The 27,820-nt window shown below is 38.6% G+C and overlaps 7 protein-coding genes and 1 pseudogene across 9 annotated transcripts; 2 read left to right on the top strand and 6 right to left on the bottom strand.

Moving 5' to 3' along the window:
• Positions 1-106: 106 nt before the first annotated feature.
• Positions 107-4,135, bottom strand: LOC9300721 (receptor-like protein kinase At5g59670). Its single transcript, XM_021015604.1, is given in 14 exon segments — positions 107-718; positions 832-1,021; positions 1,112-1,177; positions 1,260-1,386; positions 1,473-1,702; positions 1,832-1,995; positions 2,094-2,162; positions 2,232-2,303; positions 2,390-2,461; positions 2,562-2,706; positions 2,808-2,977; positions 2,979-3,227; positions 3,410-3,947; positions 4,048-4,135. Coding segments are annotated over 14 exon segments (2,565 nt in total). The 5' UTR covers positions 4,121-4,135; the 3' UTR covers positions 107-318.
• Positions 4,136-4,434: 299 nt separating this feature from the next.
• On the bottom strand, positions 4,435-9,258 carry LOC9300720 (probable LRR receptor-like serine/threonine-protein kinase PAM74). 2 transcript variants are annotated; one of them, XM_021015601.1, is made up of 14 exons: positions 9,004-9,258; positions 8,368-8,656; positions 7,720-8,257; positions 7,130-7,605; positions 6,872-7,016; positions 6,723-6,794; positions 6,567-6,638; positions 6,412-6,480; positions 6,149-6,315; positions 5,806-6,047; positions 5,589-5,715; positions 5,438-5,503; positions 5,165-5,354; positions 4,435-5,064 (listed from the first exon to the last, which is right to left on the bottom strand). In XM_021015601.1, exons 2-14 carry the CDS (start codon positions 8,447-8,449, stop codon positions 4,662-4,664), a joined length of 2,649 nt encoding a protein of 882 aa, XP_020871260.1. In that variant the 5' UTR covers positions 8,450-8,656; positions 9,004-9,258; the 3' UTR covers positions 4,435-4,661. The 2 variants fall into 2 exon arrangements, with proteins under 2 accessions (XP_020871260.1, XP_020871261.1); XM_021015602.1 differs by having other exon boundaries at positions 8,368-8,575.
• A 350-nt stretch (positions 9,259-9,608) lies between these two features.
• On the bottom strand, positions 9,609-16,682 carry LOC110225692 (probable LRR receptor-like serine/threonine-protein kinase PAM74). Its single transcript, XM_021015603.1, is given in 19 exon segments — positions 9,609-10,219; positions 10,320-10,509; positions 10,595-10,660; positions 10,734-10,860; positions 11,009-11,199; positions 11,292-11,455; positions 11,550-11,618; positions 11,707-11,778; positions 11,864-11,888; positions 11,891-11,934; positions 12,005-12,149; positions 12,248-12,723; positions 12,813-13,344; positions 13,453-13,661; positions 13,763-13,823; positions 15,038-15,361; positions 15,497-15,676; positions 16,019-16,165; positions 16,302-16,682. Coding segments are annotated over 14 exon segments (2,574 nt in total). The 5' UTR covers positions 13,535-13,661; positions 13,763-13,823; positions 15,038-15,361; positions 15,497-15,676; positions 16,019-16,165; positions 16,302-16,682; the 3' UTR covers positions 9,609-9,828.
• Positions 14,112-18,881, bottom strand: LOC9302417 (probable LRR receptor-like serine/threonine-protein kinase At5g59680). Its single transcript, XM_021015606.1, has 8 exons — positions 18,810-18,881; positions 18,629-18,697; positions 18,026-18,540; positions 17,815-17,941; positions 17,651-17,716; positions 17,360-17,549; positions 17,019-17,260; positions 14,112-14,434 (listed from the first exon to the last, which is right to left on the bottom strand). The coding sequence occupies exons 2-8, from the start codon at positions 18,672-18,674 to the stop codon at positions 14,268-14,270; spliced, it is 1,353 nt and encodes a 450-aa protein (XP_020871265.1). The 5' UTR covers positions 18,675-18,697; positions 18,810-18,881; the 3' UTR covers positions 14,112-14,267.
• A 176-nt stretch (positions 18,882-19,057) lies between these two features.
• On the bottom strand, positions 19,058-21,472 carry LOC110225693 (annotated as a pseudogene).
• Positions 21,473-21,644: 172 nt separating this feature from the next.
• Positions 21,645-22,961, top strand: LOC9300719. The gene is made up of 3 exons (XM_021030561.1): positions 21,645-21,881; positions 22,057-22,099; positions 22,691-22,961. The coding sequence occupies exons 1-3, from the start codon at positions 21,761-21,763 to the stop codon at positions 22,692-22,694; spliced, it is 168 nt and encodes a 55-aa protein (XP_020886220.1). The 5' UTR covers positions 21,645-21,760; the 3' UTR covers positions 22,695-22,961.
• Positions 22,962-23,679: 718 nt separating this feature from the next.
• LOC9302416 (dnaJ homolog subfamily B member 8) lies at positions 23,680-27,612 on the bottom strand. 2 transcript variants are annotated; one of them, XM_021030549.1, is made up of 5 exons: positions 25,418-27,612; positions 24,956-25,121; positions 24,560-24,592; positions 24,336-24,430; positions 23,680-24,051 (listed from the first exon to the last, which is right to left on the bottom strand). In XM_021030549.1, the coding sequence occupies exons 1-5, from the start codon at positions 25,766-25,768 to the stop codon at positions 23,818-23,820; spliced, it is 879 nt and encodes a 292-aa protein (XP_020886208.1). In that variant the 5' UTR covers positions 25,769-27,612; the 3' UTR covers positions 23,680-23,817. The 2 variants fall into 2 exon arrangements, with proteins under 2 accessions (XP_020886208.1, XP_020886215.1); XM_021030556.1 differs by lacking the exon at positions 24,560-24,592.
• Positions 25,898-27,741, top strand: LOC9302415 (pentatricopeptide repeat-containing protein At5g59600). Its single transcript, XM_021030531.1, has one exon. It carries the CDS (start codon positions 25,987-25,989, stop codon positions 27,589-27,591), a length of 1,605 nt encoding a protein of 534 aa, XP_020886190.1. The 5' UTR covers positions 25,898-25,986; the 3' UTR covers positions 27,592-27,741.
• Positions 27,742-27,820: the final 79 nt, after the last annotated feature.

The following is a 27,820-nucleotide window of genomic DNA, read 5'->3' as shown; positions in this document are numbered from 1 at the left end:
CAGATTCCTTTGCATCTCTATGGAGAAACCAAAATTACAGAGAAAAATGATCTTTGAAATTTTGATGGTCAAAGCAAAATGACCTTTTCGTGGTACTCAAGACACATATGTAGAAACCAGAAGAGCAGAAAATATGATCTGGATTTGTCAATAATCAATGAAAGCAGAATGAAATTTGTCGACTCCCAGTTTATCTATAAGACCATACACAATTACACACTTCAATCAATACTTTAACTAGTTTACAAATTTTTGTTTAATATGTAACTAGTTAAGTATTGATTCCTTATTAGTACCACAAGTAGACAACATTCATAACTATCTTGCCATGGGAACCACCGAAGCGTCCAAGCTAACGTTCATTTCTTGAGATTCCAAGCTTCGATTCTGACTTATCCCTGTGTTTTCACACACAATACACTCTTTTAGCTCGTGAATAACCTGAGACATGGATGGTCGTTTCGAGGAAGAAGGATTTGCGCATGACATTGCCAGTTCAAGAGCTCTCCAAGCAGAATTGATGTCATAATCCTTGCGAAGGTTTGGATCCATAATCTCAAGAATATCACCTCGGTTGATCTGAAAGCCAACCCATTGTGTTATCAGAGAATTTTCAGTGGTTTGATTAATCACAGGTTGGTTTGTGATCATCTCCAATAACACGATCCCGAAACTGTAGACATCACTCTTCTCAGCCAACCTATTTGTACGGTAATATCTGCAAGACAACAACATAATATATACTCTTTAAGATTTTAACCATTGAAGAAGGAATAGAAAGTTCCAGAACAAGTGTTTACGTGTGTGTATATGAAAACTAATAATACTTACTCGGGATCAAGGTATCCAGGAGTACCAGCAATTGCGGTTGCATCTTGAGATTCGCATTCACCTTGAAAAGATCTTGAGAGCCCAAAATCAGCAAGTTTGGCCTTGAGATTCTCGTCCAGCAATATGTTGGCAGTTTTGACATCTCTATGAACCATCGGCGGTTTGCATCCAATATGTAAATACTCCAATCCTATGCAATGAAGTCATCTTTATCAAATGATTTATCATAAAACCCAATTAAATCGATATCTGATCCTACAGTTTTTAACGTAGTACAAACCTAGTGCTGCTTCCAAAGCTATTCGTAGTCGAATACTCCAGTTTATGATAGATTTGCCTCCCTTTCCTGTATATTAGATAGATTCATTCAAGTTTTATGAGTTACTTGAACTAGTGCTACACGTGAAATCACTAGAAATTTAAAATACCTGACAAATGTTGTTTTAAGTCTCCATTGGGAAGAAACTCATAGATGAGAGCCAAGTGATCTCCTTCATAGCAATACCCAACGAGGCTCACCAAATTTGTATGGTGAACTCTCAGAAGAAGATCAACCTAAGATAAGAGCAAAACTCATCAACCTCTAGTGATGCTAAAAACACATCATAGTTTAATTGAGAAGATTACAAAACTATGAATACCTCTGCTTTGAACTCCTTATAGCCTTGAGTTGAAGATTGAGAGAGTACCTTAACGGCCACTTGTTCATGACCATTTACAGTACCGTGATACACCATACCGAACCCTCCTTTACCTAAAACTCTTTGGAAGTTATTTGTCATTTGGAGGACCTCTGAATATGTGAACCTTCTCCTGTTCTTATTAGCAAATGTAACTTCCTCCATTGACGTCCTCGGTGGCTGGTTTATACCTGTACATCAGAATAAGGATGCTATCATATCGATTTTTCTTTGTGTCTCTTCTTTTAATGCAATAATGGAATAATGACATTTACAAGATTTGATAAAGTTTTCTTATTTGATGTCTCTCTTGCAAGTACCTTCTACAATAGTTGACTTTCTCTTTCTGAGTACAAGAAAAAGAATCAATAAAGCAATGACAATGGCTGCAGAAGCAACTGCTGCAACAATTGGCACAAGAACTTTTTTCTTAGGTGGTTTCCTACATGAATCAGAGGGACAGAGCCTTGGGTTTCCTTCAACACTAAAAAAAGACAAGGGTTGTTCAAGACATCAAATGCTCAAAATGGTTGTAGATAAACAACTGAGAAATTTCAAAAAACTATGTAGAAAGTTTCTTACAATAGTTCTAGTCCTTTCTTTTGAAGAGCTTGAGGTATTGAACCACTAAGATTGTTCCCACTTAAATTTCTGTTAAAAACGACCATGATCTTAGGTGGAATCTGAAAAACGTTAAAAAGTATGTTGAGAGAAACTTACATGACCAGCAACGATTTCATTTTGCCTAGAAACTCCGGCACTCCTCCAGTCAAGCTATTATTCGACAAGTCCCTAATGTTAGAAAGAGAGAATGTTAATGATATTACATCTGATTTCTTCGCATATATAGACATCTAATCAACAATGGACATACTTACAGTTTTTCTAGTTGCGTAAGGTTTTGAATGGCAGCTGCTATGTTTCCAGTTAAACCACTTGAAGACAAGTTTCTGGTAAAATTTTCAAAACCACATTCAAAGTTGTTAATTATCATGACTACTAACAGATCTTGAAGAGTTAGTGTGCGTGACTAGTGAAGTTATGACTTACAAAGAAGTGATTCTTGGTGGTGTGGAGATATCCGTGTTGCTGCAATTTAAACCATCCCAGATAAAATGTTGAGGGACACATGGATCGCCTTGCCAGTTGATTCTACTCGATCCATAGTCGGCCTCAATGTTTTTTATAGCAATCACTGACATAAAAGGTTTGATGATGTTAGAAATTAATACATGAAAAATGTCACGAGTACTCTATCATGCTTATGTTTTGTTTCCAAACTAAGCATAAACATACCGTCAATGTCATTTGTTTCGGATTGTGGAAATTGGATGACTGCATAGATTTCCAAAGCATTAAGTAGAGGCGGAAGAGTTGATCTGTTGGTTCTTGTTAGCTGCAAACTACATTCCCCTTGTTGACAAGTTTTCGGGGTCACACTTTGGACAGTAGTTATGTCAAGTTTCTGCCTGCAAGTCTTGGATCTCAGCAAAGTGTGCGTACAAGTAATATTGGTCCCTGGGACTTCCTGAAGGCCATTCAATCGTCAATGGCGCACTGGCATTAGTCGGTATGGCAGCATTTTTTAGCGCATCTTTTGGTGGAGCATAATTGTTGGAATTGTTCACTTCAAGAGCGGTGTAAATTTGTGTCCAGCCCGTCTGAAAACTGGCTCCATACGATACCCATGTGCGATCATAGACATCTTTCATGTACCTGAGGGTGAGAACAATGTTGTGTTAGTAGTAAAATACGTAAATAATATGAACAATATCATTTTTCAGATAGTAAAATGGTCATATTGATTGCCTTAAAACCTTTTTTAAGTGTCAATGAAAGCAACCGTTGTGTTGGAAACAGAGCAGAGAAGAAACATTGATCAGTTGAAGTTGAATTACCGTAGATCAGATCCTGACTTGCTAAGATATCTTCGGGATAAAAGATTCAAGGAACCAGACTTAGTGATATAAGAACCATTTCCCATTGGCCGTAATTCCAATGCCGATATTAGCGGTATAGTTTCCCCAGTCTTAATAAGACAAATCTGCAACGAGTTTGATGTTGGGATGTGTAAGATCGCTTCCGCTGTACCATTAACTTCTGTTTGCAAATCCACCGTGGCCCATAGATTAGGTCCAAGATACAGATCAAACTTTGGCTTAAGGTCAAAACCATCATAATTTCCATATACAAACCTAGCCACAATCAAATGTGTCCTGCCCTTTTCAACGTTTAGATTGTAGCAGTTCCTTATTCCATCAGGAAAATATCTCAGGGTCTCGTATGGCTCCGCGTATCCCTCAGGATTTTCTCGGATTCGACCGTTTTTTCCACTACGTACGAACTTTTCATCTGAAGAGAACCGCAGTCCAGTGAAACTCTCTTCATAAGGAGACTGTTCATTCGCGGGTAGCCCGCAATCCAAACTGATGAATCCTGCTAACAGACATTGTGAAGATTATCCATTAGAAACAATGCACTTTTGAGAACCAAAATGTTTGTTTAAGGAGGAAAAAAAAAAAAGATTTTCTGATACCTTGTTGGTCTTGAGCTCAAACAATATGAATGATGGCGACTAGCAGCAACAAAAGGCCGAGAGAATTCTTCATTTTCTCTAACCAACCTTCCAAGGAAAAATCAAGAAAACCATTTGGCTAGGAAGAAATTAAAATGTATAAGCTAAAAGAAAGACTTTGTCAAGTCAAAAGAACTGAGTAAATGCATTTTTCTATTCAACAAGCGGAAGAATAAGAGGAATAAGAGGACAGCAAAGTCCAAACATCACTATCATGAACTCAATCATGGAAAATATAGAGCAGACCAGAAGCACGTTAAGCAATGAACTGTCATATCAATTATATTTGACAAAGTCCAAGTCTAAGTGAATGTTGAGCCTAATCATTTCAGAGGACAGATAAGTGAATGTTGAGAAATCACAATCCGTATTCTGTTTCTTTAGTTTTCTAAAGAATTTGATTTTGGACATTGTTACATTTAGTGCAACAGTAGTTTCTTGGTAAACAATCACGCGATTTTGACACATGTCGATGATCAAAGTAAAAATGACTGATTCGTGTTACATATTTTACATGGACGTGTCTAGCCCATTTGCCCAACTAGTTAGCATGGTTGTGTTACTAGCAACACAGATTATCTTGCCCTCGGAAACAACTCCGTGTCAAAGCTCATGCTCACATCAAGAGAACTCTGAGAGTCCATATTCATATTTCCCCTCGATTTTTCAGACACAAGACATTCTTTCAGCTCATTAGCAACTTGGGACATGTTTGGTCGGTTCACTGAAGAAGGATTCGCACACGACATTGCCAGTTCAAGAACTCTCCATACAGAACGAGAATCGTAATCCCCGTGCAGGTTTGGATCCATGATCTTCGTAATATCTCCTTGGTTAAGCTCGAACCCAACCCATTGTGTTATGTGAGACTTTGCACGGGATTGGTCAATCACAGGTTGGTTTGTGATCATCTCCAATAACACAATTCCGAAGCTGTACACATCGCTCTTCTCACCCAGTCGAGTTGTCTGGTAATATCTGCACGGCAAAGTACATGGTTATACTCTCTGACCAATATATAAAGTGCGAAATGACAACTCACTTTCAGCACATTGTAATGGTCACTAACGACACTTACTCAGGATCCAGGTATCCAGGAGTACCAGCAACCACAGTTGAAATATGTGATTCACCTCCAACAGGGAAAGATCTCGAAAGCCCGAAATCGGCAAGCTTGGCCTTTAACTGGTCGTCCAACAATATGTTTGTAGTTTTTATATCTCTATGTACAATTGGTGGTGTGCATCCAGAATGTAAATATTCCAATCCTATTCAAAGGAGTGATTATTTGTTAATCCACCAGAAGGAAAGTCATTTTAAGCTGCTTACATTGGCTAAGCTTAATACGAACCTAGTGCAGCCTCCAGAGCTATTCGTAGTCGACTGCCCCAGTTGATATAGGACCCACCGCGTTTTCCTGTATATAGGATCCTTTAGATCACCTTAGAAGTTATAAACATAGTCTAGCTAGATTTTCGAATCATGAAGAAATTCAAGTTTACCAGATAGATGTTGTTTTAAGTCTCCCTTGGGCACAAACTCATAGATGAGAGCCAAGTGATCTCTTTCATCGCAATATCCAACGAGGCTCACCAAATTTGTATGGTGAACTCGTAGAAGAAGATCGACCTAATCATCCATGGGAAAATAAAAGCAAGAGATAGCGTAAGGTTGTGATGCTTAAGATGATCATGATTTTTTTAGAAGGATCAGACGTACCTCAGCCTTAAAATGTTTATAGCCTTGACTTGATGATTTAGAGAGTACTTTAACAGCCACCTGTTCAGAACCATTTAGAGTACCGTGGCACACAACACCGAATCCTCCTTCCCCTACAACTCTTTGGAAATTATTCGTCATTTTCATAACCTCTGAATAAGTAAACCTTCTCTTTTTTGTCTTGATTGATGGTTCAGGTGAATTATCATGAACCATTGGCGTACTCAGTGGAGGTTGTAGAGCTATAGAGAAGAAAAAAAAAAAAAAAATAGGGGATGTAAGAAAAACTATTCATCGAATTTTTGTAGTTTCTTGATTTGATGAGAGATCTCCTGCAAATTACCTTCCACAGTCGATGGCTTTCTCTTATTGAGAACAAAAATAAGAACCAACACAGCAACGATTATGGCTACAGAAGCAACTGATGCAACAATCACCACCGGAAATTTCTTCTTCGAGTTTTTTTCTGTGCAGGAACCAGAGAGACAAAGCCTTGGGTTTCCTTGAACTCTGCAAGAAGAAGAGTGTTGTTAAGAAACATCAAATCACAACAAGGCTGTGGATAATAACTGCGGAATATTAAAAACTATGTGAGAAGTTTCTTACAGTAAATCTAGTCCCTCTCTTTGAAGACCTTGAGGAAGGGGACCACTAAGATTGTTGCCGCTTAAGTTTCTATTAAAGAAGAGCAAGCTTCATGCATCCATACACATGACCCAAAGGGGAACTGAAATTAAAAGAATATATGCTGAGAAACTTACATGATTACCAACGATTTCATCTGGGCTAGAAATTCGGGCACCACTCCAGTTAAAGTGTTATTTGACAAGTCCCTAAAAGTTTATTCCCAAAATAAAGTAGAGGTCATTAGGTTTACTTCCATCAACAAAACCATTATTAACAATGGAGATACTTACAGTTTTTCTAGCTGTGTAAGGTTTTGAATCGCAGCTGCTATGGTTCCAGTTAACCCGCTTGAAGACAAATTTCTGGTTATTCAAAGCATGATAGTTAACATATTTTGAAGATAAGTGTGCATGTGCGTGTGTGTGATCTTACGACTTACAAGGATGTTACTCTTGGAGGTTTAGAAATATCTGTGTTGCTACAGTTCAAACCATCCCACGCATACTGTTGAGGGACGCAAGGATCTCCTTGCCACCTGATTCTACTCAATTTATAGGCTGCTTCGATATTTTTAACAGCAACCACTGATGTAAAGTTCAATGATGTGAGGATTAACAGGTGAAGTTGATTTTCTATACTTCAAAAAAAAAAAGAAAAAGAGACCTTATCTGCACAACAGTGAAGATAAGTAACATACCATCACTTTCATTTGTTTCCGACTGTGGAAATCGGATAACTGTGTAGATTTCAAGAGCGTTAAGTAGAGAAGGAAGCGTTGATCTTGAGGTTTTTATTAGCTGGTAACTGCATTTTCCTCCTTTGCAAGTCACTGGAGAAGGATTATAGATAGTATCTACCCCTAACTTTGCAGGGATGAAAGCTTCAGTAACAACAGCTCCATCCCATAATAAGTCAAATTCCCTGGTATCATTGGTCTGTAAATCTTGTATCTCAGAGAAGTGGCTGTACAAGTAATATTGGTCACCAGGATTATCCGGTGTCCAACTGATTGTCAATGGCGTACTGGCATTAGAAGGCGTGGCAGCCGCTGCAAGAGCCTTTTTTGGTGGTTGATAATCGTTATCATTGCTCACTTCGAGAGTGGTGGAAATTTGGGTCCAACCCACCAAAAAGAAATTACGCCATCTGCGATCATAAACATCATCCGGGTACCTATGTGGAACAAAGGTTGTATTAGCCTTGAATAAGTATAGGAATTTTAAAAATAAAGGGTATATGAATATAGAAGCCACCACTGATTTGCCCCAAAAAAAAAAAAACACTTACCGAAGAAAGCCATCTGTCTTGTTGAGATACATCCGAACGAGAAGATTCAGAGAACCCTCTGTGCGATAAGAATTATTTCCCAATGGCCGTAATTCCAAGGCTGAGATCAAGGGTGTAGTTGTCCCTGTCTTAACTAGACAAACCTTTAACGAGTTTGATGTTGGAGTGTGAAGGATCTCCTCCATTGTACCATTCACAAACTTTTGCAAATCTATAGTTGCCCACAGATTAGGGCCTAGATGCAGTTCAAATATCGGGTTAGAATTAAGACCATCGTAATTCCCATAAATGAACCCAGCCCTGATCAAATATTTCCTATTCTTGTCAACACTCAGACTATAGCAGTTCCTTCTCTCATCTGGAAAATATCTCAGCCTCGTGTACGGCTTCAAGTAGTCATTCTCCATATTCGCCTGGATTTTACCACTTTTACCAGTCTGGATGAATTCAGCATCAGACGAGAACCGTAGTCCGGTTACTGACTCAACATAAGAAGACGGTTCACTCACGGGTAACCCACAATCCAAACTGATAAACTCTGGTAAGAGAGTGAAAAATCAAAAGCATCTCAGGTACAAACATGACTAAGAATCGAATCATTAAGGAGTAGTAGATGTATATACATAAAAACCATTAAGACGTAGATACCTTGTTGATCCTGCGCTCGAACACAACCAATAACGGCAAAAGCTCCTAATAGCAGCAGCAAAAGCCGACAAGGACTATCCATAATAGCTTTTAGATATCAAAACATTACCAATGCCCGAGTTTGAGAGAAACAAAGCGTATAAATAGATAAACCCAAGAAACAATCCAAGCCTCTGGCAACATGGCAAGATGTCCTGAGTCTTGAATTCTTTACAAAAAGGGTCAATGAAACGAATAAGTAAATGTCCCAAGAATACATCTTCTACAGTTTCTTGGTTTTCAAGAGAATCTGTCAATCAAAGGTTTTACAGTCACCACTCTTTAACGCATTAAAAAAATGTTCACAGCAAGAGATTTGACTTTCTAGTGGTCATTGACTTGGATTGAATCATATCGGATAATTTATCACTAACTAAAACATATTTTGACGTCTTCATCGACAAGAACAGCTTCGAATCACAAAGCAGAGGACTCACAATTATCAACGCTGACTATATCTAAAAAGAGAAGTGGGTCAACATGACCAAGCAAATTCCAGACAAAGACGCCATTATCAGATATCTAAAATCATAGCCCATATAACTAAAGTTGCAGTTTTTACAGGATTTTCAGTCATATCTTTAACTGAGAAATTACCTTCCGGTCGGGCATTTTGAGTCCCATCTCTTTCAGCCGGCGTCAACCGGCCCAATGACTGTTGTGAGGAATCTCCGGCGATATATCGGCCATATACAACAGCGAAACTTCCCGTCGTGAGAAGGACGGCGATGACGATGAGACCTCTTCATCGGCGGCGATTTGCACTGATTTGAGAACGCGATCAAACGATTGGAGTGTTGTAAACGCAGTCGCGGGAAAATAACACAAGGATTAGACTTGGGTTTTCTCGGCCCATTATCTAGAACGAATTCAGATCCATTTCACTAATTTGTGACTCTTGTAAGTTTAGCTAAAGTGATTAGCCTAATAATGCCCTAATAATTATGTTTAAGAGTAGAGACAAGTGATTAAGTGAATAAGAAATCTCAAGATTCACAGCCCACATTCTACTGGTTCTTTACTTCTCTAGAGAACTTGATTTGGTTTGGTGAATTAGTACATCCTATCTTACTTCCAAACAAGCAATGTTCAGGGACGCAGATTGAGTGAGAAATGTCTATCAGACTGTACTAAATTTTAAATCAATACTCTTTTCCAACTATTTTACAAATACTTAACCAAAATCATTTGTTTGCTAATGATGGAACCACAAAGAGGTATTATCTTTTACGGCCAATGATTATAAGCATCCAATCCATTCATACAAAGAATGATAACATCAATAAGTACCGGAGAATATAATCTTCACATTTCGATGATCAAAGCAAAAATGACTGATTCGTGTTACATATTTTACATGGACGTGTCTAGACCAATAGCCCCCAACTAATTAGCATGGTTGTGTGTTACTTGCAGCACAAACTATCTTGCCCTCGGAAACAACTCTGTGTCAAAGCTCATGCTCACTTGAAGAAAACTCTGAGAGTCCGTCCTCGATTTTTCAGACACAAGACATTCTTTCAGTTCATTAGCAACTTGGGACATGTTTGGTCGGTTCACAGAAGAAGGATTCGCACACGACATTGCCAGTTCAAGAACTCTCCATACAGAACGAGAATCGTAATCCCCGTGCAGGTTTGGATCCATGATCTTAGTAATATCTCCTCGGTTAAGCTCAAACGCAACCCATTGTGATATATGAGACTTTGCACGGGATTGGTCAATCACAGGTTGGTTTGTGATCATCTCCAATAACACAATTCCGAAGCTGTACACATCGCTCTTCTCACCCAGTCGAGTTGTCTGGTAATATCTGCATGGCAAAGTACATGGTTATACTCTCTGACCAATATATAAAGTGCGAAATGACAACTCACTTTCAGTACATTGTAATGGTCACTAATGATACTTACTCAGGATCAAGGTATCCGGGAGTACCAGCAACCACAGTTGATATATGTGTTTCACCCCCAACAGGGAAAGATCTCGAAAGACCGAAATCGGCAAGCTTGGCCTTTAACTGTCCGTCCAACAATATGTTTGTAGTTTTTATATCTCTATGTATAATTGGTGGTGTGCATCCAGAATGTAAATATTCCAATCCTATTCAAAGGAGTAATTATTTGTTAATCCACCAGAAGAAAAGTCATTCTAAGCTATACTTTTATTGGATAAGCTTAGTACGAACCAAGTGCAGCCTCTAGAGCTATTCGTAGTCGATTGCCCCAGTTGATAAAGGACCCACTGCGATTTCCTGTATATATATGATCCTTTAGATCACCTTAGAAGTTATAAACATAGCCTAGGTAGAAGAAATTCAAGTTTACCGGATAGATGTTCTCTTAAGTCTCCATTGGGCATAAACTCGTAGATAAGAGCCAAGTGATCTCCTTCATCGCAATACCCAACGAGGCTCACCAAATTTGTATGGTGAACTCTTAGAAGAAGATCGACCTAATCATTCATGAGAAATAAAAACAAGAGATAACATAAGGTTGTGATGCTTAAGATGATCATAATTTTAAAAGAAGATTATGCATGCCTCTGCCTTAAAATGCTTATAGCCTTGACTTGATGATTGAGAGAGAACTTTAACAGCTACCTGTTTCGAACCATTTAGAGTACCATGACACACGGCACCAAATCCTCCTTCCCCTACAACTCTTTGGAAATTATTCGTCATTTTCATAACCTCTGAATAAGTAAACCTTCTCTTTTTTGTCCCGATTGATGGTTCAGGTGAATTAGCATATGTTTCATTCACCATTGGCGTACTCAGTGAAGGTTGTGGAGCTGTAGAGAAGAAAAGAAGAAGGGGATGATAGAAAACTATTCATCTAATTTTTTTAGTTCCTTGATTTGATGAGAGATCTCCTGCAAATTACCTTTCACGGCCGGCGGCTTTTTCTTATTGAGAACAAAAATAAGAACCAACACAGCAATGATTATGGCCACAGAAGCAACTGATGCAACAATTACGACATGAAATTTCTTCTTCGAATTTTCGGTGCAGGAGCTAGAGACGCAAAGCCTTGGGTTTCCTTGAACTCTGCAAGAAGAAGAGTGTTTTTGAAAATATTAACTCACAAAAGGTCTGTGGATATTAATTGGGGAATATAAAAACTATGTGGTAAGTTTCTTACAGTAACTCTAGTCCTTTTCTTTGAAGACCTTGCGGAAGCGGACCATTAAGATCGTTCCCGCTTAAGTTTCTATTACAGAAGAGCCATCTTCATGAATAAAGTCACATGACCCAGAGTGGAATTGAAAAGGTTATAGATAATATGCTGAGAAACTTACATGATCAACAAAGATTTCATCTGGGCTAGAAATTCGGGCACCACTCCAGTCAATTTGTTATTTGATAAGTCCCTAAAGTTTATTGCCAAGATAAAGTAAAAGGCCGTTTGTTTTACTCTGATCGACAAAACCAATATCTGACAGTGGACATACTTACAGTTTTTCTAGCTGTGTAAGGTTTGAATAGCAGCCGCTATGGTTCCAGTTAACCCGCTTGAAGACAAGTTTCTGGTGATTCAAAACATGATAAGTAGCATATTTTGAACATGTATGTACGTGTAAGTCATCTTCAACTTACAAGGACGTTATTCTTGGAGGTGTAGAAATATCTGTGTTGCTACAGTTCAAACCATCCCACGCATACTGTTGAGGGACGCAAGGATCTCCTTGCCACCTGATTCTACTCAATTTATAGGAAGCTTCGATATTCTTTACAGCAACCACTGATGTAAAGTTCAATGATGTGAGGAATAACAGGTGAAATTGACTTTCTATAGTATTTAAAAACGAACAGGACGTATCTACAATGTAAGTAACATACCATCATTTTCATTTGTTTCCGATTGTGGAAATTGGATTACTGTATAGACTTCAAGCGCGTTAAGTAGAGGAGGAAGAGTTGATCTTGCGGTTTTAATTAGCTGGTAAATGCATTTCCCTCCTTTGCAAGTCCTTGGAGAAATATCCAGGTGAGTATCTACCGCTAACTTTGAAGGAATGAAAGGTTTGCTAATAACAGCTCCATTCCAGAACAATTCAAATTCCCTGGTATCATTGGTCTGTAAATCTTGTATCTCAGCGAAGTGGCTGTACAAGTAATATTCGTCACCAGGATTATCCGGTGTCCAACTGAGTGTCAATGGCGCGCTGGCATTGGAAGGCGTAGCAGCTGTTGCAAGTGCCCTTTTTGGTGGATCATAATCGTTATCATTGCTCACTGTGAGGGTCGTGGAAATCTCGGTCCAACTCTTCAAGAAAAAATCAAACCATCTGCGATCATATACATCATCCGGGTACCTATGTGAAACAAATATTGTATTAGCCAAGAACTCAAAGTTTTTCCATATAGCGGAGCAAACAAAAAAAGAAAGTTGGCATTGACTTACCGTAGAAAGTCATCTGTCTTGTTGACATACATCCGAAAGAGAAGATTTAGGGAACCTGACTGTGTGGGGTAAGAATTATTTCCCAACGGCCGTAACTCCAAGGCTGAGATCATCGGTGTAGTTGTCCCTGTCTTAACAAGACAAATCTGCAATGAGTTTGATGTTGGGGTGTGAATGATCTCCTGCACTGTACCATTCACAGACGCTTGCAAATTTATTGTTGCCCACGGATTAGGGCCTAGATGCAGATCAAATTTCGGATTAGAGTTGAGACCATCGTAATTTCCATAAACAAACATAGCCCTGATCAAATGTTTCCTATGCATGTCAACACTCAGACTATAGCAGTTCCGTATCCCATCCGGAAAATATCTCAGACTCATGTACGGCGTCAGGTAAGCACTCTCCAGACTCGCCTCAATTTTACCAGTTTGGATGAACTTTGCATCAGACGAGAACTGTAGTCCGGTTGATGGCTCAATATAAGGAGACATTTCACTCAAGGGTAACCCGCAATCCAAACTGATGAACCCTGGCAAGAGAAAGGAAAATAAAATTAAATTTACAAAAAAGAGTGAGAATCAAAAAGCATGATTGAGACTCGAAGCATTAAAGAATATGGAGTAGTAGATGTAGATACCTTGGTGATCCTGAGCTTGAACAATACAAATAATGGCAAAAACTCCTGATAGGAGCAGCAAAAGCGGACGAGGACTCTCCATAATTGCTTAGATATCAAAACATTACGAGTGACCGAGTTTGAGAGAGACACAGCGTATAAATTAGATAAACCCGAGGGGATAAGGAAGTCAAGCCAAGTCTCTGGCGACATGGCAAGATGTACTGAGTCTGGAAATAGATAAATTAAAAACAAGGAGATCAATGAAACGAATGAGTAAATGTGTTTTCTATTGCAACTCCACATCTTTAAACTTAATTAGGGACATTACCCCAACAAGACGTAGTTTCTTTCTTGGTCAGAAAATAGGCAACTTGTGTTTTCGAGAGAATCTGTCAAAATCACAGCTTTTATAATTACCACTCTCTAACGCATTAAAATGTTCAGACATAGAGAGATAGATAGATAGAGGGAGCAAGAGATTTGACGTGGTCATTGACTCCAAATGTATCGGATAAATCTCTTACATTAAAACACATTTTGACCCACAGTTATCAACGTTGCTATATCCAAAATGAAGAAGCAAATTCCAAATTCGTTATAGATAAATGGATCCAAATTCGTTATAGATAATGGGCTGAAATCCTCCGAGAAGACCAAAGATAAGAAAAACAGAGATGAGGTTGTGAAAATAGTGACATATTTCTATATCTTTAAGAGTAATCACACTATAAACATTCCCGACATGGCACTCCAAGAGTTAACACACATTCAATATTAAACCAAAGAAACAGAGGAATATGATATTCTTCACATGTTACTTACACAAGCTCAAACTATCTCGCCATAGGAAACATCCCAATGTCAAAGATCATGTTCACTTCAGCGGAACTCTGAGACTCCATGCCTCTACTCATATTTCTCCTCGAGTTTTCAGACACAAGACACTCTTTCAGTTCGATAACAACCTGGGACATACTTGGTCGTCTTGTGGAAGAAGGATTTTGTTGGAATTGTATCCTTGATTGAACTTGCAAAAGCAAAGAAGAAGCAAGTGAAGAAGAAGAAGATGTCGTGACAGAGAGGTCAACGACAAAGGAGAAGAAAGACAGAGTCAACAAGAGAAGTGGGTTTTTGTGTTTTGTCTTATTGGGGGCTGATGAAGTTAGTATAGGCCCAAAGTGGTGAAGTATGTTTCTTTGTGGCCCATTCGTAGAATTAACTTATGTATCTTATTCTAGTTAAAGTACTTAAGCTAGAGTAGTTGAGAGTTGTTGGGATTGTTAGTAGCTAAGGTAAGGTTGTGTAAGGTTGCTTGTATGCTTAAGTCTAAAGTCTAGAAGTAAGGTCAAATAGTGACTAAGTTTAGAGTCTAAGAGAGTGAGTATGGTGAGTAGAAGAAATCTACTATATGTATGTGTATGTGTGCTTTGTAAGATGTGATCCAATTAAAATACAATGTAGAAGATTAAAGCAAAAACGTTTCTTGTGTTCCTCTCTAAGCAAGAACAAGAACATAGTGTGATAAAGAGAGAGACATAAAGAAAGAGTGAACTAACCTCAATGAGGTTAGATGTAAGAATTATAACATGGTATCAGAGCTTACTTGATCTTGGAGCCTGTCCAAAGAAGAAGATGTGAGGAAGATGGAGACAACCATCAACAAAGAAGAAAGCTGGCCGTAAGAAGAAGACGGCAAAGATGAAGAGATGATGCAGCCCGAGAAGCTGTTGTAGGAGAGACGGCAAAAAAAGAAGCCGTGAGAAGATGAAAAGAAGAGGAGGAGTTGGATAACCTCCCAAAGATGAAGACCTCGCTGCCACTGAAATGGAGTCTATGGAGGTGGTGTAAACCTTGAGCGGACATGTGCTCAAGGCAAGAGGGAGCTACCTTGAGCGGACCTGAGCTCAAGACAAAAGAAGAGAAGAGCCTGCACAAAAAGAGAGGTGTAAGGCTGAAAAAAAAAAAGGAAGAGCAAAGCCGAGACTATGTCGGAGAAGAAGAGAAGGAAAGAGATGTGGTGACAAGGGCACCACCAACCTACACTAACTATTTCACACCGTACCTTAGAGAAGGAGGGCTTCAGGTGCATCCAAGTAGACGTGGAGATCTTCTGGAAGAAGCAATGAAGACAACGGTGTGGAGACGGTGTTGTGAAAGGTGATGAATTCAATCCTTGTTCGACATTGTATTGGTGAAGCTTGAAGATGCTTGTTGAAGTTTCAGAATCCATGTGGTTCTTAAGCTGAAACAAGAGAAGGAGAAGCCAAGGTTAGAATAACCAAAGTGGTGGTGAAGGATCAAACAAACCAAGTCGGAGAATACCGAGGTTGATGATTCAAGAAACCAATCAAGCTAAGGTTAAGAAGACTAAGGTGGAGATTTGAGGAACCAAACGACCAAGGCTAAAGCTAAGGTGATGACTTGAGGAGAAGCCAACCATACTACGGTAGTGAAAGCCGAGGTGGTGGGTCAAGTCAGAGAAAAATGTCCTAAAGCTAAAGCCAAAGGTGATGGTTCAGAGAATCAAAAACAGAGTGAAGAGGCTGGTGATCAAAGGAAGACACCAAGCAAAGAAAAAGCTCACCACAGTGGGAGCTGAAGCCGGTTGCAATGTCAGCCGAGCAAGAGACGTGACGAGTGGTCACGGAGAAGAAATTAAATGAGAACGTGAGGAGAGCTCACGTAGAAGATGACTTGAGGAGACATGGAAAACCCTAGAGTTGAAGTGTCCCTGCAAGGAAGAGAAATTGATCAAGGGGTCAAAGAAGACAGAGGGAGATGAAGAACTTCACGCACAAAGAATCGAGAAGAAGAAGCTCGATGCGCGGAGATTCAAAGCAAGAGGGAGATGAAGGAGGCAAGCTTACCAGTGAGCTGTGCCAAAGATCGTGAAAGGGACTCGCACAGGGAAGAGGCGATTCCAGAGAAGAAGAAGAAGCAAAGGGATTCAAATCCCTAAATTGGAATTGGGGATTTCAATCAAGGATCCAAGAGGGAGTGTTGGAATTGTATCCTTGATTGAACTTGCAAAAGCAAAGAAGAAGCAAGTGAAGAAGAAGAAGATGTCGTGACAGAGAGGTCAACGACAAAGGAGAAGAAAGACAGAGTCAACAAGAGAAGTGGGTTTTTGTGTTTTGTCTTATTGGGCTGATGAAGTTAGTATAGGCCCAAAGTGGTGAAGTATGTTTCTTTGTGGCCCATTCGTAGAATTAACTTATGTATCTTATTCTAGCTAAAGTAGTTAAGCTAGAGTAGTTGAGAGCTGTTGGGATTGTTAGTAGCTAAGGTAAGGTTGTGTAAGGTTGCTTGTATGCTTAAGTCTAAAGTCTAGAAGTAAGATCAAATAGTGACTAAGTTTAGAGTCTAAGAGAGTGAGTATGGTGAGTGGAAGAAATCTACTATATGTATGTGTATGTGTGCTTTGTAAGATGTGATCCAATTAAAATACAATGTAGAAGATTAAAGCAAAAACGTTTCTTGTGTTCCTCTCTAAGCAAGAACAAGAACATAGTGTGATAAAGAGAGAGACATAAAGAAAGAGTGAACTAACCTCAATGAGGTTAGATGTAAGAATTATAACAGATTTGCACATGACATTGCTAGTTCAAGAGCTCTCCATGCAGACCGAGAGTCGTAATCTCCATGAAGGTTTGGATCCATGATACTACTAATATCTCCACTATTTAGCTCAAACCCAACCCATTGTGTTATGTGAGTCTTTGCACGGGCTTGGTCAATCACGGCTTCGTTTGTAATCATCTCCAATAGCACAATACCAAAGCTGTACACATCGCTCTTCTCAGTTAACCGACTTGTACGGTAATATCTGCAAGGCAATGAACATTATTTATATGTAATTCTTCAACCATTGAAAAGAATATAAAGCTTTTTTCAGCACATTGTGATGTTAACTAACAATACTTACTCGGGATCAAGGTAACCAGGGGTACCAGCAATCACCGTCGAAACATGAGATTCACCTCCAACAGGGAAAGACCTTGAGAGACCAAAATCAGCGAGTTTGGCCTTATAATGCTCGTCCAACAATATGTTTGTAGTTTTGACATCCCTGTGAATCATTGGTGGTATGCATCCAGAATGTAAATATTCCAACCCTGTTCAATGGATTCCTCTATCATAAACCCATTTTCTGGAAACTCGGACAATGTAAGAAAGAGTTAATCTGGTTCTATGGTTTACACTTAGTACTACAAACCTAATGCAGCCTCCACAGCTATTCGTAGTCGAATACCCCAGCTGATGTTGGATATGCCTCGTGTTCCTGTATATTTAGATCGTTAGTTCCCTTTCCTAAAAGTATATGTTTCATGAGCTATTGATACATGTGAAATCACTAGAAAACCTTATCTGCAAGTTTACCTGACAGATGTTGTCTTAAGTTTCCATTGGGCACAAACTCGTAGATGAGAGCCAAGTGATCTCCTTCGCCACAATATCCAACCAGGCTAACCAAATTTGTATGGTGAACTCTCATAAGAAGATCAACCTAATCCATAGAACAAACACATACGAAATCGTTAAGCTACTATGATGCTTAGGATGATCACAAACTTACAAATTTTAAGCATACTTCTGCCTTGAATTGCTTGTAGCCTTGAGTTGATGATTGAGAGAGTACTTTAACAGCTACTTGTGCATTTCCATTCAGAGTACCGTGATAGACAATACCGAATCCTCCTTCCCCAACAACTCTTTGGAAGTTTTTTGTCATATCAGTGACCTCTGAATAAGTAAACCTCCTCTTATTCGTTTGGATTGATGTTTCAGGTGAATTAGGATATGTAACATTCACCGATGGCGATATACTAGGTGGCTGTTGTAGAGCTGTAGATAAGAAGAAACATAAGGGAATATGACCATAACTATTCATTAGCTTTTTATAGTTCCTTGATTTGGTAAGACTTCTCTTGCAAGTTACCTCCCACAGTTGACGGCTTTTTCTTTCTGAAAACAAAAATAAGAACCAAGACAGCAATGATAATACTGGCCACCGAAGCAACTGATGCGACAATTGCCACTGGAAATAATTTGCGTTTGGATGGTAGGCATGAACCAGAGAGACAAAGCCTAGGGTTCCCTTGAGGACTACAAGAGGACAAAGACATCAAATACACAAATGGTTCTCTGGAAAATAACTGAGAAAAGTTCAAAATCTGTGTGAAAAGTTTCTCACAATAATTCCAGTTCTTTCCTTCGAAGAGCCTGAGGAATTGAACCATTAAGATTGTTCCAGCTTATGTTTCTATTTTTTTTTAAAAAAACAGAGCATACTTCAGACATACATACATAAATACAGGAAACTGAATGAGGTGGAACTTGAAAAGCATTAGCAAAATATGTAAAGAGAAACTTACATGAACACCAAAGATTTTATGTTGCCTAGAAATTCTGGCACCTCTCCAGTCAAATTATTATTGGACAAGTCCCTATTCCAGAATGATTTTTTTTATTAAAAAAAACTCTTAATTTATCCCCATCCATAAAACAATTTAGTGCCTCCTATATCAACACTATACATACTTACAGCTTTTCTAGTTGCGTGAGATTTTGAATGGCAGCAGCTATGGATCCAGTTAGACCACTTGAAGACAAGTTTCTGGCGACATGTCCAAAAACACATTCAAAGTGTAACATTGTAAATGATCATAGATCACAACTACTATTAACAGATCTTGAAGAGCGTGTGTACTAGTGATCTTATGACTTACAAATAAGTGATTCTTGGTGTAGACGTATCAGTGTTACTGCAGTTTAATCCGTCCCACATAAACTGCCGAGGGACACATGGATCTCCTTGCCAGCTATTTCTACTAATTTCATAGGTGGTTTTGATGTCTCGGACGGGAACCACTGACATAACAGTTTTTTTTTAATGATGCTTAATACATAGATAACTTGACTACTCTTATTGTGGATATGATCTATCTTTTTAAACATACAACAAAGTATAGACCTTATATGCATAACATACCGTCGGTTTCATTTGTTTCGATCTGCGGAAACTGGATAACTGTGTAGACCTCAAAAGCGTTAAGAAAAGGTGGAAGAGTTGATCTGTTGGTTCTTCTCAGCTGAAAACTGCATTTTCCTCCTTCACAAGTACTTGGTGACAAGCTAAAGATAGTATATATATTGAATTTTGGAGGAATTATAGGACCGGAGATGACTTGTCCATTCCAAACCATGTCAAATTCCCTTGTATCGTTGGTCTGCAACTCTTGGATCTCAGCAAAATGTGCATAAAAGTAATATTGGTTATTGACATTACTCGAACTCCATTCCATCGTCAATGGTGCACTGGAATTAGTAGGTGTTGCAGCAGTTTTGAGTGCTTCTTTTGGTGGAAAATATTTGTTTGAATTGCTCACTTCCAGAGTGGTGGAAATGTGGGTCCATTCATTCCTTGAAAACGAAGTCCATACACGATCATAGACATCATTTCGGTACCTTGTGATAGAAACAACGTTGTTTTAGGAGTGGAATGAGTAAATAAGATGGAAAATATCATCTTTTTCCATGCGCTTAAAGAGATTGATTATATAAAACCTTATGTATGACATTTTTCATTTCATTCTGTCTTGTCTTACACATGTGTGGAAGAGTCGTTTTTTTGACATAGCCAAATACAGAGGAGAACAGAGCAATAAGAAACAGAGTATAAAAACAGAGCAGAAAGAAGAGAACAGTTTCAGTTGAAATGAAATTACCTTAGGTAACCGTCTGATTTGCTAAGGTATACCCGAAAGAAAAGATTCAGAGAACCAGACTTAGTAATGTAAGTGTCATTTCCCATAGGCCGTATCTCCAAGGTGGTTATTAGCGGATTAGTCGTCCCGGTCTTAACAAGACAAACCTGCAATGAGTTTGATATTGGAATGTGCAAGATCTCAGCCCTTGTACCATTCACTTGTGTTTGCAAATCTATCGTGGTCCATGGATTAGGTCCAAGATAGAGATCAAACTTTGGTTTTAATGTCAAGACCATCATAATTTCCATAGATAAAGTAAGCCCTGATCAAATGTGTCATTCCCTTCTCAACGTTTATATTGTAGCAATTCCGAATTCCATCTGGAAAATATCTCAGCGTCTCGTATGGCTTCAGGTATCCTTCAGTATTTGGTTGGATTCGGCCAGCTTTTCCGCTTTGGATGAACTTTTCGTCAGATAAGAACCGTAAACCGGTCCACGGCTCATCATAAGGAGATAGTTCATTCGCGGGTAGCCCGCAGTCCAAACTGATGAAGCCTGCTAACACAAAGAGAAAAGAAGGACCGTTTCTGAGAAATTCTAGTATCTGCAAACAAAAGTACCATTTCAAGAGGCGCATTTTCATATAACAACTGTGAATACCTTGTTGACCCTGAGCTTGAACAAGATGAATAATTGCCAAGGTTCCTAATACCGCCACCAAAACCGGACAAGGACTCTCCATAATTGTTCACTTCTTAAGATATATTAAAACACTAGAATTCCCAAGTTTTGAGAGATTTAACAACAGCGCATGCATAAATAATCATAAACGGACATGGAAGGCAAATAAAAGCTCTGGCTTCATGAGAAGAGGTCTTTAGCGTGCAAATATAAAAAAATGGGAAATGGCTGAAAAAAATGAGTAAATGTTTTCTATTGGAAAAAAAAAACAAGAAGACTAGGAAAATAATCTCCAACATTTTCACAATCAAGAACTTGAATAGCTACATTATCCAAAGAAACATATGTAAATTTCTTGGTCAGACAATAGACAACTTGGTTTTTGAAAGACCATTTCAATTGATCTCAGCTGTTATATAGTTATCACTCTATAGCTAATACATTAAGAATGTTCAGAGAGAGAGAGACATACACACGGATTTGACTTTGTAGTGGTCACTAACTTGAATCGGTCCATTTTTCCATGTTTTCTCTAATGAAACAAGCTTTGACAATTTCCATTCAGAATACTAGCTTCGAACCAAGAAAATTATAGACAGATCAAGCTTGAAGCTGATTCAAAGAGCAGCACCGAGGTAAAACGTTATGAAGAGAAGTGGGTCAACATGAGAAAAAACAATTCCAGAGTGGTTGAAACGCAACGGTCATAGTGGCCTTTACAAATTAACTGGAAAGCTTATTTTGGGCCTAATTGGGTTTAAGAAAGCCCATTATATAAATTTTTTAAAATCCAGAACAAATTCGGATCCAGTAACTATTACCTATCAATCAGTCTTTTGTTATCACTTTGATCTTGTCTACGCGAAGCAGTCTCCGACTTACCAAGATACCAAAGTCTAGAGAGAAGACCAAAGAGCACAAAAAGAGAGAGAGATGAGGTTGTTCGATCCATGGCCAGTATTCTTCAAGAGAGAATGGAAACGTTGTTGGCCGTTTCTCACTGGATTCGCCGTCACCGGCGTCCTCATCACCAAGCTCACGGCTGGACTCACCGGTAAATATCTTCAGATCTGACCGATCTTCATCGGAAATGAAAGAGCTAATCCTTAATTGATTCGTATCTGTGTAGAATCAGATCGGATTTATTGACGTATTGTGTCTCAGTTTTGATTGTTGGATCGCTGGTTGTGAAACCCTAACTAAATGTAAATGTATTGACTGATTTGCAGAGGAAGACGCCAAGAACTCCAAGTTTGTCCAACAACACAGGCGGTAATGTCTTTCTCTTTCGATCATATCATTTTTATCTGATTTTGAGTTTTTCAATGTTAGCTCACGATTTGGGTGTTGAATTTAGAAAATGTATGTAATTTCTCTGCTTCTGTTGTTAATTGAATCACATTAGGTCTCCACACTAGTATCCGATTTCAGATTTTTCGATGTTAGATTACGATTTGGAAGCTGAATTAAAATCTGTTATGTGATTTCTCCGCATCTATCAATTGAATCTTATCAAGTCACCTACTTCATTCAGATGCCTTAGCATTTTATTGTAATTCTCATTAATCGTAACTCATGATTTCATTTCTGGTTTTCTCCAATAGCCTATACAAAAGATGTCGTATGAAATGAAATGTTTTGACTAGCATTTATCCTAAATCTCAATGTGTAATGTTTGATTTGTCTGCATGTGTTGCTTGAGCCATTTTGGTTCTGTATATATGGTAATGCTTGATGTCCTTACGTGAATTTTTCCACTTCAGTCAGATTAACTAAGTGTGTTTGACTAGACTCTTGTAACAAGAATCTCAGTTTGAATCCGTAACACTTACCATTCTCTCATGATCTGTTTTGAAATCTCAGGTGATCTACTGATGTGAGTTGTAGAAGCGAGTAGGCTAAGCGTTCTTATGGAAACTACCGTGAGTGCTTCAGCTTAAACCTGTTCTAATAACATGAAAGAGAGAATTCTAGACACTATTAATCTCTCTTTTTCCGCTTCTCTGTGTTTTCACAGCTCTTGAACAATGCAAATTCTACTTTGTTGACCCGATTTTTTCTCTATATGTTTGAAATGGATTTCTTCCTCTCTCTTTGTTCCCCCAATAAGAATATATGGTTAAGTAAGCCTCAAGTTGACTGATCGAACATCCATTGCTGATTAAATATACAAAATAAAATATAAATCTTTGATGCAAAAAAAAATATAACCATCAAGAGACTCTTGTTTTTTAACTATGCTATTATTTATTAATGAAAAATTTAACTATGACACTTGAGCAAAAAAAAAGAAGAAGAGAACTTGAACAGAGAGACGAAGTTGATTATATAATCCGTCACCATTATTTATTAGGGACATCTCCTCCGAGTAATTTCAAAAACCCATAAACTTCTTTATACTCTTCTTCATCCTCTTCATTATCGTCAGACGAACATGAGGATCATTCATGCGAGCAGAAACGAGTACTGGTGGTTGTTGATCCTTGGTGTTCATGCGAATATGTTCCAACCATTCCTTGATTGAGAAGCTACCCATAACATGTTTATGTCCCTCCAGGCCTTCAACTTTTTCATTCTTCTCCATCAAAGAGAATGAATCTACTTGATGAAACATGCATGCTTCCTTCCACGCACTGCTCTATGTTTCTCTCTTTTTCTGAAACAGAACAAACTTCTTTGACCGGCTTCTGCTCCGAATACAAAGATTCACGTCGATGATGACAAGTTGAAGGAGAAGCTTGAGCATGATGGTCATCATCATCCATCTTCTTGTGGGATTCTCTTTCTTTTTAATCTTGCAGAGGACTATATTCTGAAACGAATCGTCGTTATTGCCCGGTAACACAAAGTACTCATTCATAATATTCTTTTTTGAATTTATCTTTATAACCAATTAACCATAATTGCTTTCATGAAATAATATTCTAAGAAATATACTTTCTCACCAATAAATCTTTCATAAGAAAAAGATTTTAATATAACTCATGGAATTATTGCAAGCCAAGATCTTTCTTCAATTGAGCAAGAGTTGCTTCGATCTCATCAATATTGTCTTCTATACTGTTCTTCGTGCTATTATTATTATTCTTCCCTGACGACGATTTCTCTGTTGATGAGCTTTCTTCAAAATCATATCTTTCTCCGTTTTTGCTTGATCCTTCATTGTCTTCGTCGCTAATGTTAAGTTCTTTCTCAAGAAACTCTACAAATTCTTCCCCAATTTCCTGAGAGAAAAGAGAAAGAAACATGACAATCAAAAGGAGCCTAGATTGGTTTTAGTCTATATTCATCAGAACCAAAATCTTCGTGGAAAAAGAACCAAGTTTCCAGCCAAAACAATCTCAGTAAGACATTACCATTACAAGGTGTATTGAAGAAACCAGCAGACTAAAACCCTTCAATAGAGGGAAGATCCAAGCTTTGATAGCCACGGAATTCAAATTTAAATTCATATTTGACACGCAACAAGGACTCCGAGTTATCAGTGGTTTGATATTATTGGGCTTACCGCTAGTTCTTCCCATAGACTTTTCGGTTTTCCTTGTGAGGACGCACTAGCTTCCCAATTCTTATACTCTTCTTGAAGGTCTTTGAAGAAATCCCCTGTCAATACCACAGAAAGTGAGCCACTAAATGAATAATTAACTACAATTTACTGTGCATAGAATATCTAGACGTGCAAAAAACAAATCTAACAACAGAAAGAAAATAGATTTCACAGGTTGCCTCTACCGATTGTTATTTGAACATCCCTCACGAATTCACCTGCAATAAAGTGTGCTGTGCATAAGATCACACTGACCTCAATCAACCTAAGTCCCCCAAAAGAACACAACACATAAGAGAGAATACCCCACCACCCTTCCAACCACAGCCACTAATGGGCATCAAATGGTGCCTAGCATTCACATTAAGTTTCTAAACACCATGAACATTTTTACAATCCTATCTAGCATTAGTGTTCGAAACTCTTTGTGAATACATCCACATCGCGTTCAAACAATATTTCTTTTCCTGAAATTGCAATATGTTTTGAAGCCATAGTTTTGCATTAAGCTTCAAGGAAAAAGTTTCCAATTTACACAGCAGGAAAGAGTATATGGTCCTTTCAGGGGTTTAGAGTTTTACCAAGTCCATAGAAATCTTCCTCGACTTGACTATTGCCTTTTCGACTTGTTTGACCCGTCGAATAACCAGACGCGCGACTATCTGAACCGTACTTACGCCGTGAGTCAGAGTTGATCAGAGTAGTGTATGCATGCTTTATTTTCAAAAACTTCTCTTGCGCATTTGCCTATACACCAAAAACAGCCAGGGGATGAATCATGAATTAAACTTTCTTCCACAGGGATAGAGACTAAGTAAACTAAGTCCATCAGCTAACTTCAAGTAGTTCTACAAAGATACACATGAAAGCAACATACAAAGTCTCAATTCCATGAATTTGTATATAAAGACAAACATGTAATCATTAAAGCATTCATACATAGTTCCAATTCCATGAATTTGAATATACATACAAACCTATAATCAACCATAACATAGCTCCAATTCCGTAAATTTCAATGAAATAGAAACCATAAAAAGTACCTCTTTATTGACATCTGGGTGATATTTCAGAGCAAGTTTACGATAAGCTCTCTTTATATCTTGAGGAGTAGCTGATGGAGACACACCAAGAATCTCGTAAGGAGAGGCTCTAGCTCTGGTTACGACAATTCGATTTCTCCGTCTTTGTATACCACTCCGTCGTTTATAAAACGAAGCGAGACCAATGTCTCCGCCATAGCAGCAACTTCTTGTTACAGGAAATCCCAGAAAATTAATCCGATAAAGGAATGAAATTGGAGGAAGATGATGAGAAAGGAAGAAACTTTGTGGTGTTGGAGACAGAATCGAAGATGTTGCATACATAATTTGCTCTGTCTCATTGGATTGCATTCCTCCTTTTTGGACAATCGAATCCGGTTTTTGTTTAATTTCACCTCCAATTTCCGGTTATCTATTAACCGTTCCGGTTTGTACCGTTTAATCTGGTATAATCGTTAACTCTGTTCTTACTTCTTCGTTCTCTGTCCGATAAAAATGGGAGCTTTAATACTTCAATCTATCATCAGTAATGCGGTTTTTGATAAGTTTTGAAGCTTTGATTCTTACCCATGAATAAATTTGCCACCATTCCTTGTTCTGTTCGGTTATTGTCAATCGGTTCTTATGTTGAACTCATCGAAGCCAACAGTCGAGATCGACTGCTTTGTGGAGGAATAGTGCTTCATGCTCATTTAGTGACATCTGGGATTGCTCGCTTGACGAGAATTGCTGCTAAGCTTGTATCTTTTTATGTTGAATGTGGGAAAGTTTTAGATGCGAGGAAGGTGTTCGATGAAATGCCCAAGAGAGATATTAGTGGATGGGTTGTCATGATTGGGGCTTGTGCTCGATATGGGTATTACCAGGAGTCTTTGGATATCTTCAGGGAAATGAATAAAGAAGGTTTAAAACTTGATGTTTTCATTGTTCCTAGTCTTCTTAAAGCCAGTCGCAATCTGCTTGATCGAGAATTTGGGAAGATGATACATTGTCTTGTGCTGAAGTGTTCGTTTGAGTCTGATGCTTTTATAGTTAGCTCGCTTATTGATATGTACTCGAAGTTCGGGGAGGTAGTGAATGCGAGGAAGGTGTTCGATGATTTGGGTGAACAAGATTTGGTCGTGTTCAATGCTATGATCTCTGGTTATGCTAACAATAGCCAAGCAGATGAAGCATTGAACTTGGTGAAAGATATGAAACTACTGGGAATAAAACCTGATATTATCACTTGGAATGCTCTAATTTCAGGGTTCTCGCATATGGGAAATGAAGAAAAAGTATCTGAGATTCTTGAGTTGATGTGTTTGGATGGTTACATGCCCGACGTTGTGTCTTGGACTTCTATTATATCAGGCCTTGTACATAATTTTCAGAATGAGAAAGCTTTTGATGCTTTTAAACAGATGTTAACTCATGGGTTGTATCCAAACTCAGCTACAATCACAACTCTTTTGCCTGCTTGTACGACACTTGCAAATATGAAGCACGGGAAGGAGATACACGGTTACTCTGTAGTCACTGGACTAGAAGATCACGGTTTTGTTAGAAGTGCTTTGCTTGATATGTATGGGAAATGTGGATTCATATCAGAAGCAATGATCTTGTTTCGCAAGACGCCAAAGAAGACAACAGTTACTTTCAACTCGATGATCTTCTGTTACGCAAATCACGGGCTCTCAGACAAAGCAGTTGAGCTATTTGATCAGATGGAAGCCACAGGAGAGAAACTCGATCACTTAACATTCACAGCCATCCTCACAGCCTGCAGCCATGCCGGGTTAACTGATCTTGGACAAAATTTGTTCCATTTGATGCAAACCAAGTACAGAATCGAGCCGAGATTGGAGCATTATGCTTGTATGGTGGATCTTCTCGGACGAGCAGGGAAGCTTGTTGAGGCCTATGAAATGATGAAGACTATGCGAATGGAGCCGGATTTGTTTGTGTGGGGTGCTTTGTTAGGTGCGTGTAGGAATCACGGGAACATGGAGCTTGCAAGGATTGCAGCAAAGCGCTTAGCAGAGCTCGAACCTGAGAACTCAGGGAATGGTTTGCTTCTGACAAGTTTATATGCCGATGTTGGTAGTTGGGAAAATGTTATAAGAATGAAGAAGATGATAAAGAAGAAGAGGTTTAGAAGGTTTCTAGGCAGCAGCTGGGTAGAAACTGTTTGATACTAAGATTCATTCTGGTTTAGATTCCGATGGTTCTGGTGTGAACTTAAAGCCTGAAAATTGGAGGACTTTTTATGACATTGTCTTCTGTGGTAGACTTGGTCTTCACTGTTACAATTTTCAGAATGGTACAGACTACAATTTTGAGTTTGTTATCAATTTATATACTGAGTAAGGTTGGTTCACGAGGTTGCTCATTACATTGAAGGCAGTGAATCCATCAGACGAT

This window comes from Arabidopsis lyrata (genome assembly GCF_000004255.2).
Source record: "Arabidopsis lyrata subsp. lyrata unplaced genomic scaffold ARALYscaffold_8, whole genome shotgun sequence".
In the NCBI taxonomy this organism is placed as follows: Eukaryota; Viridiplantae; Streptophyta; class Magnoliopsida; order Brassicales; family Brassicaceae; genus Arabidopsis; species Arabidopsis lyrata.
Note: the sequence above shows the minus strand (reverse complement) of the source record. Positions and strands in the feature narration are given on the sequence as shown.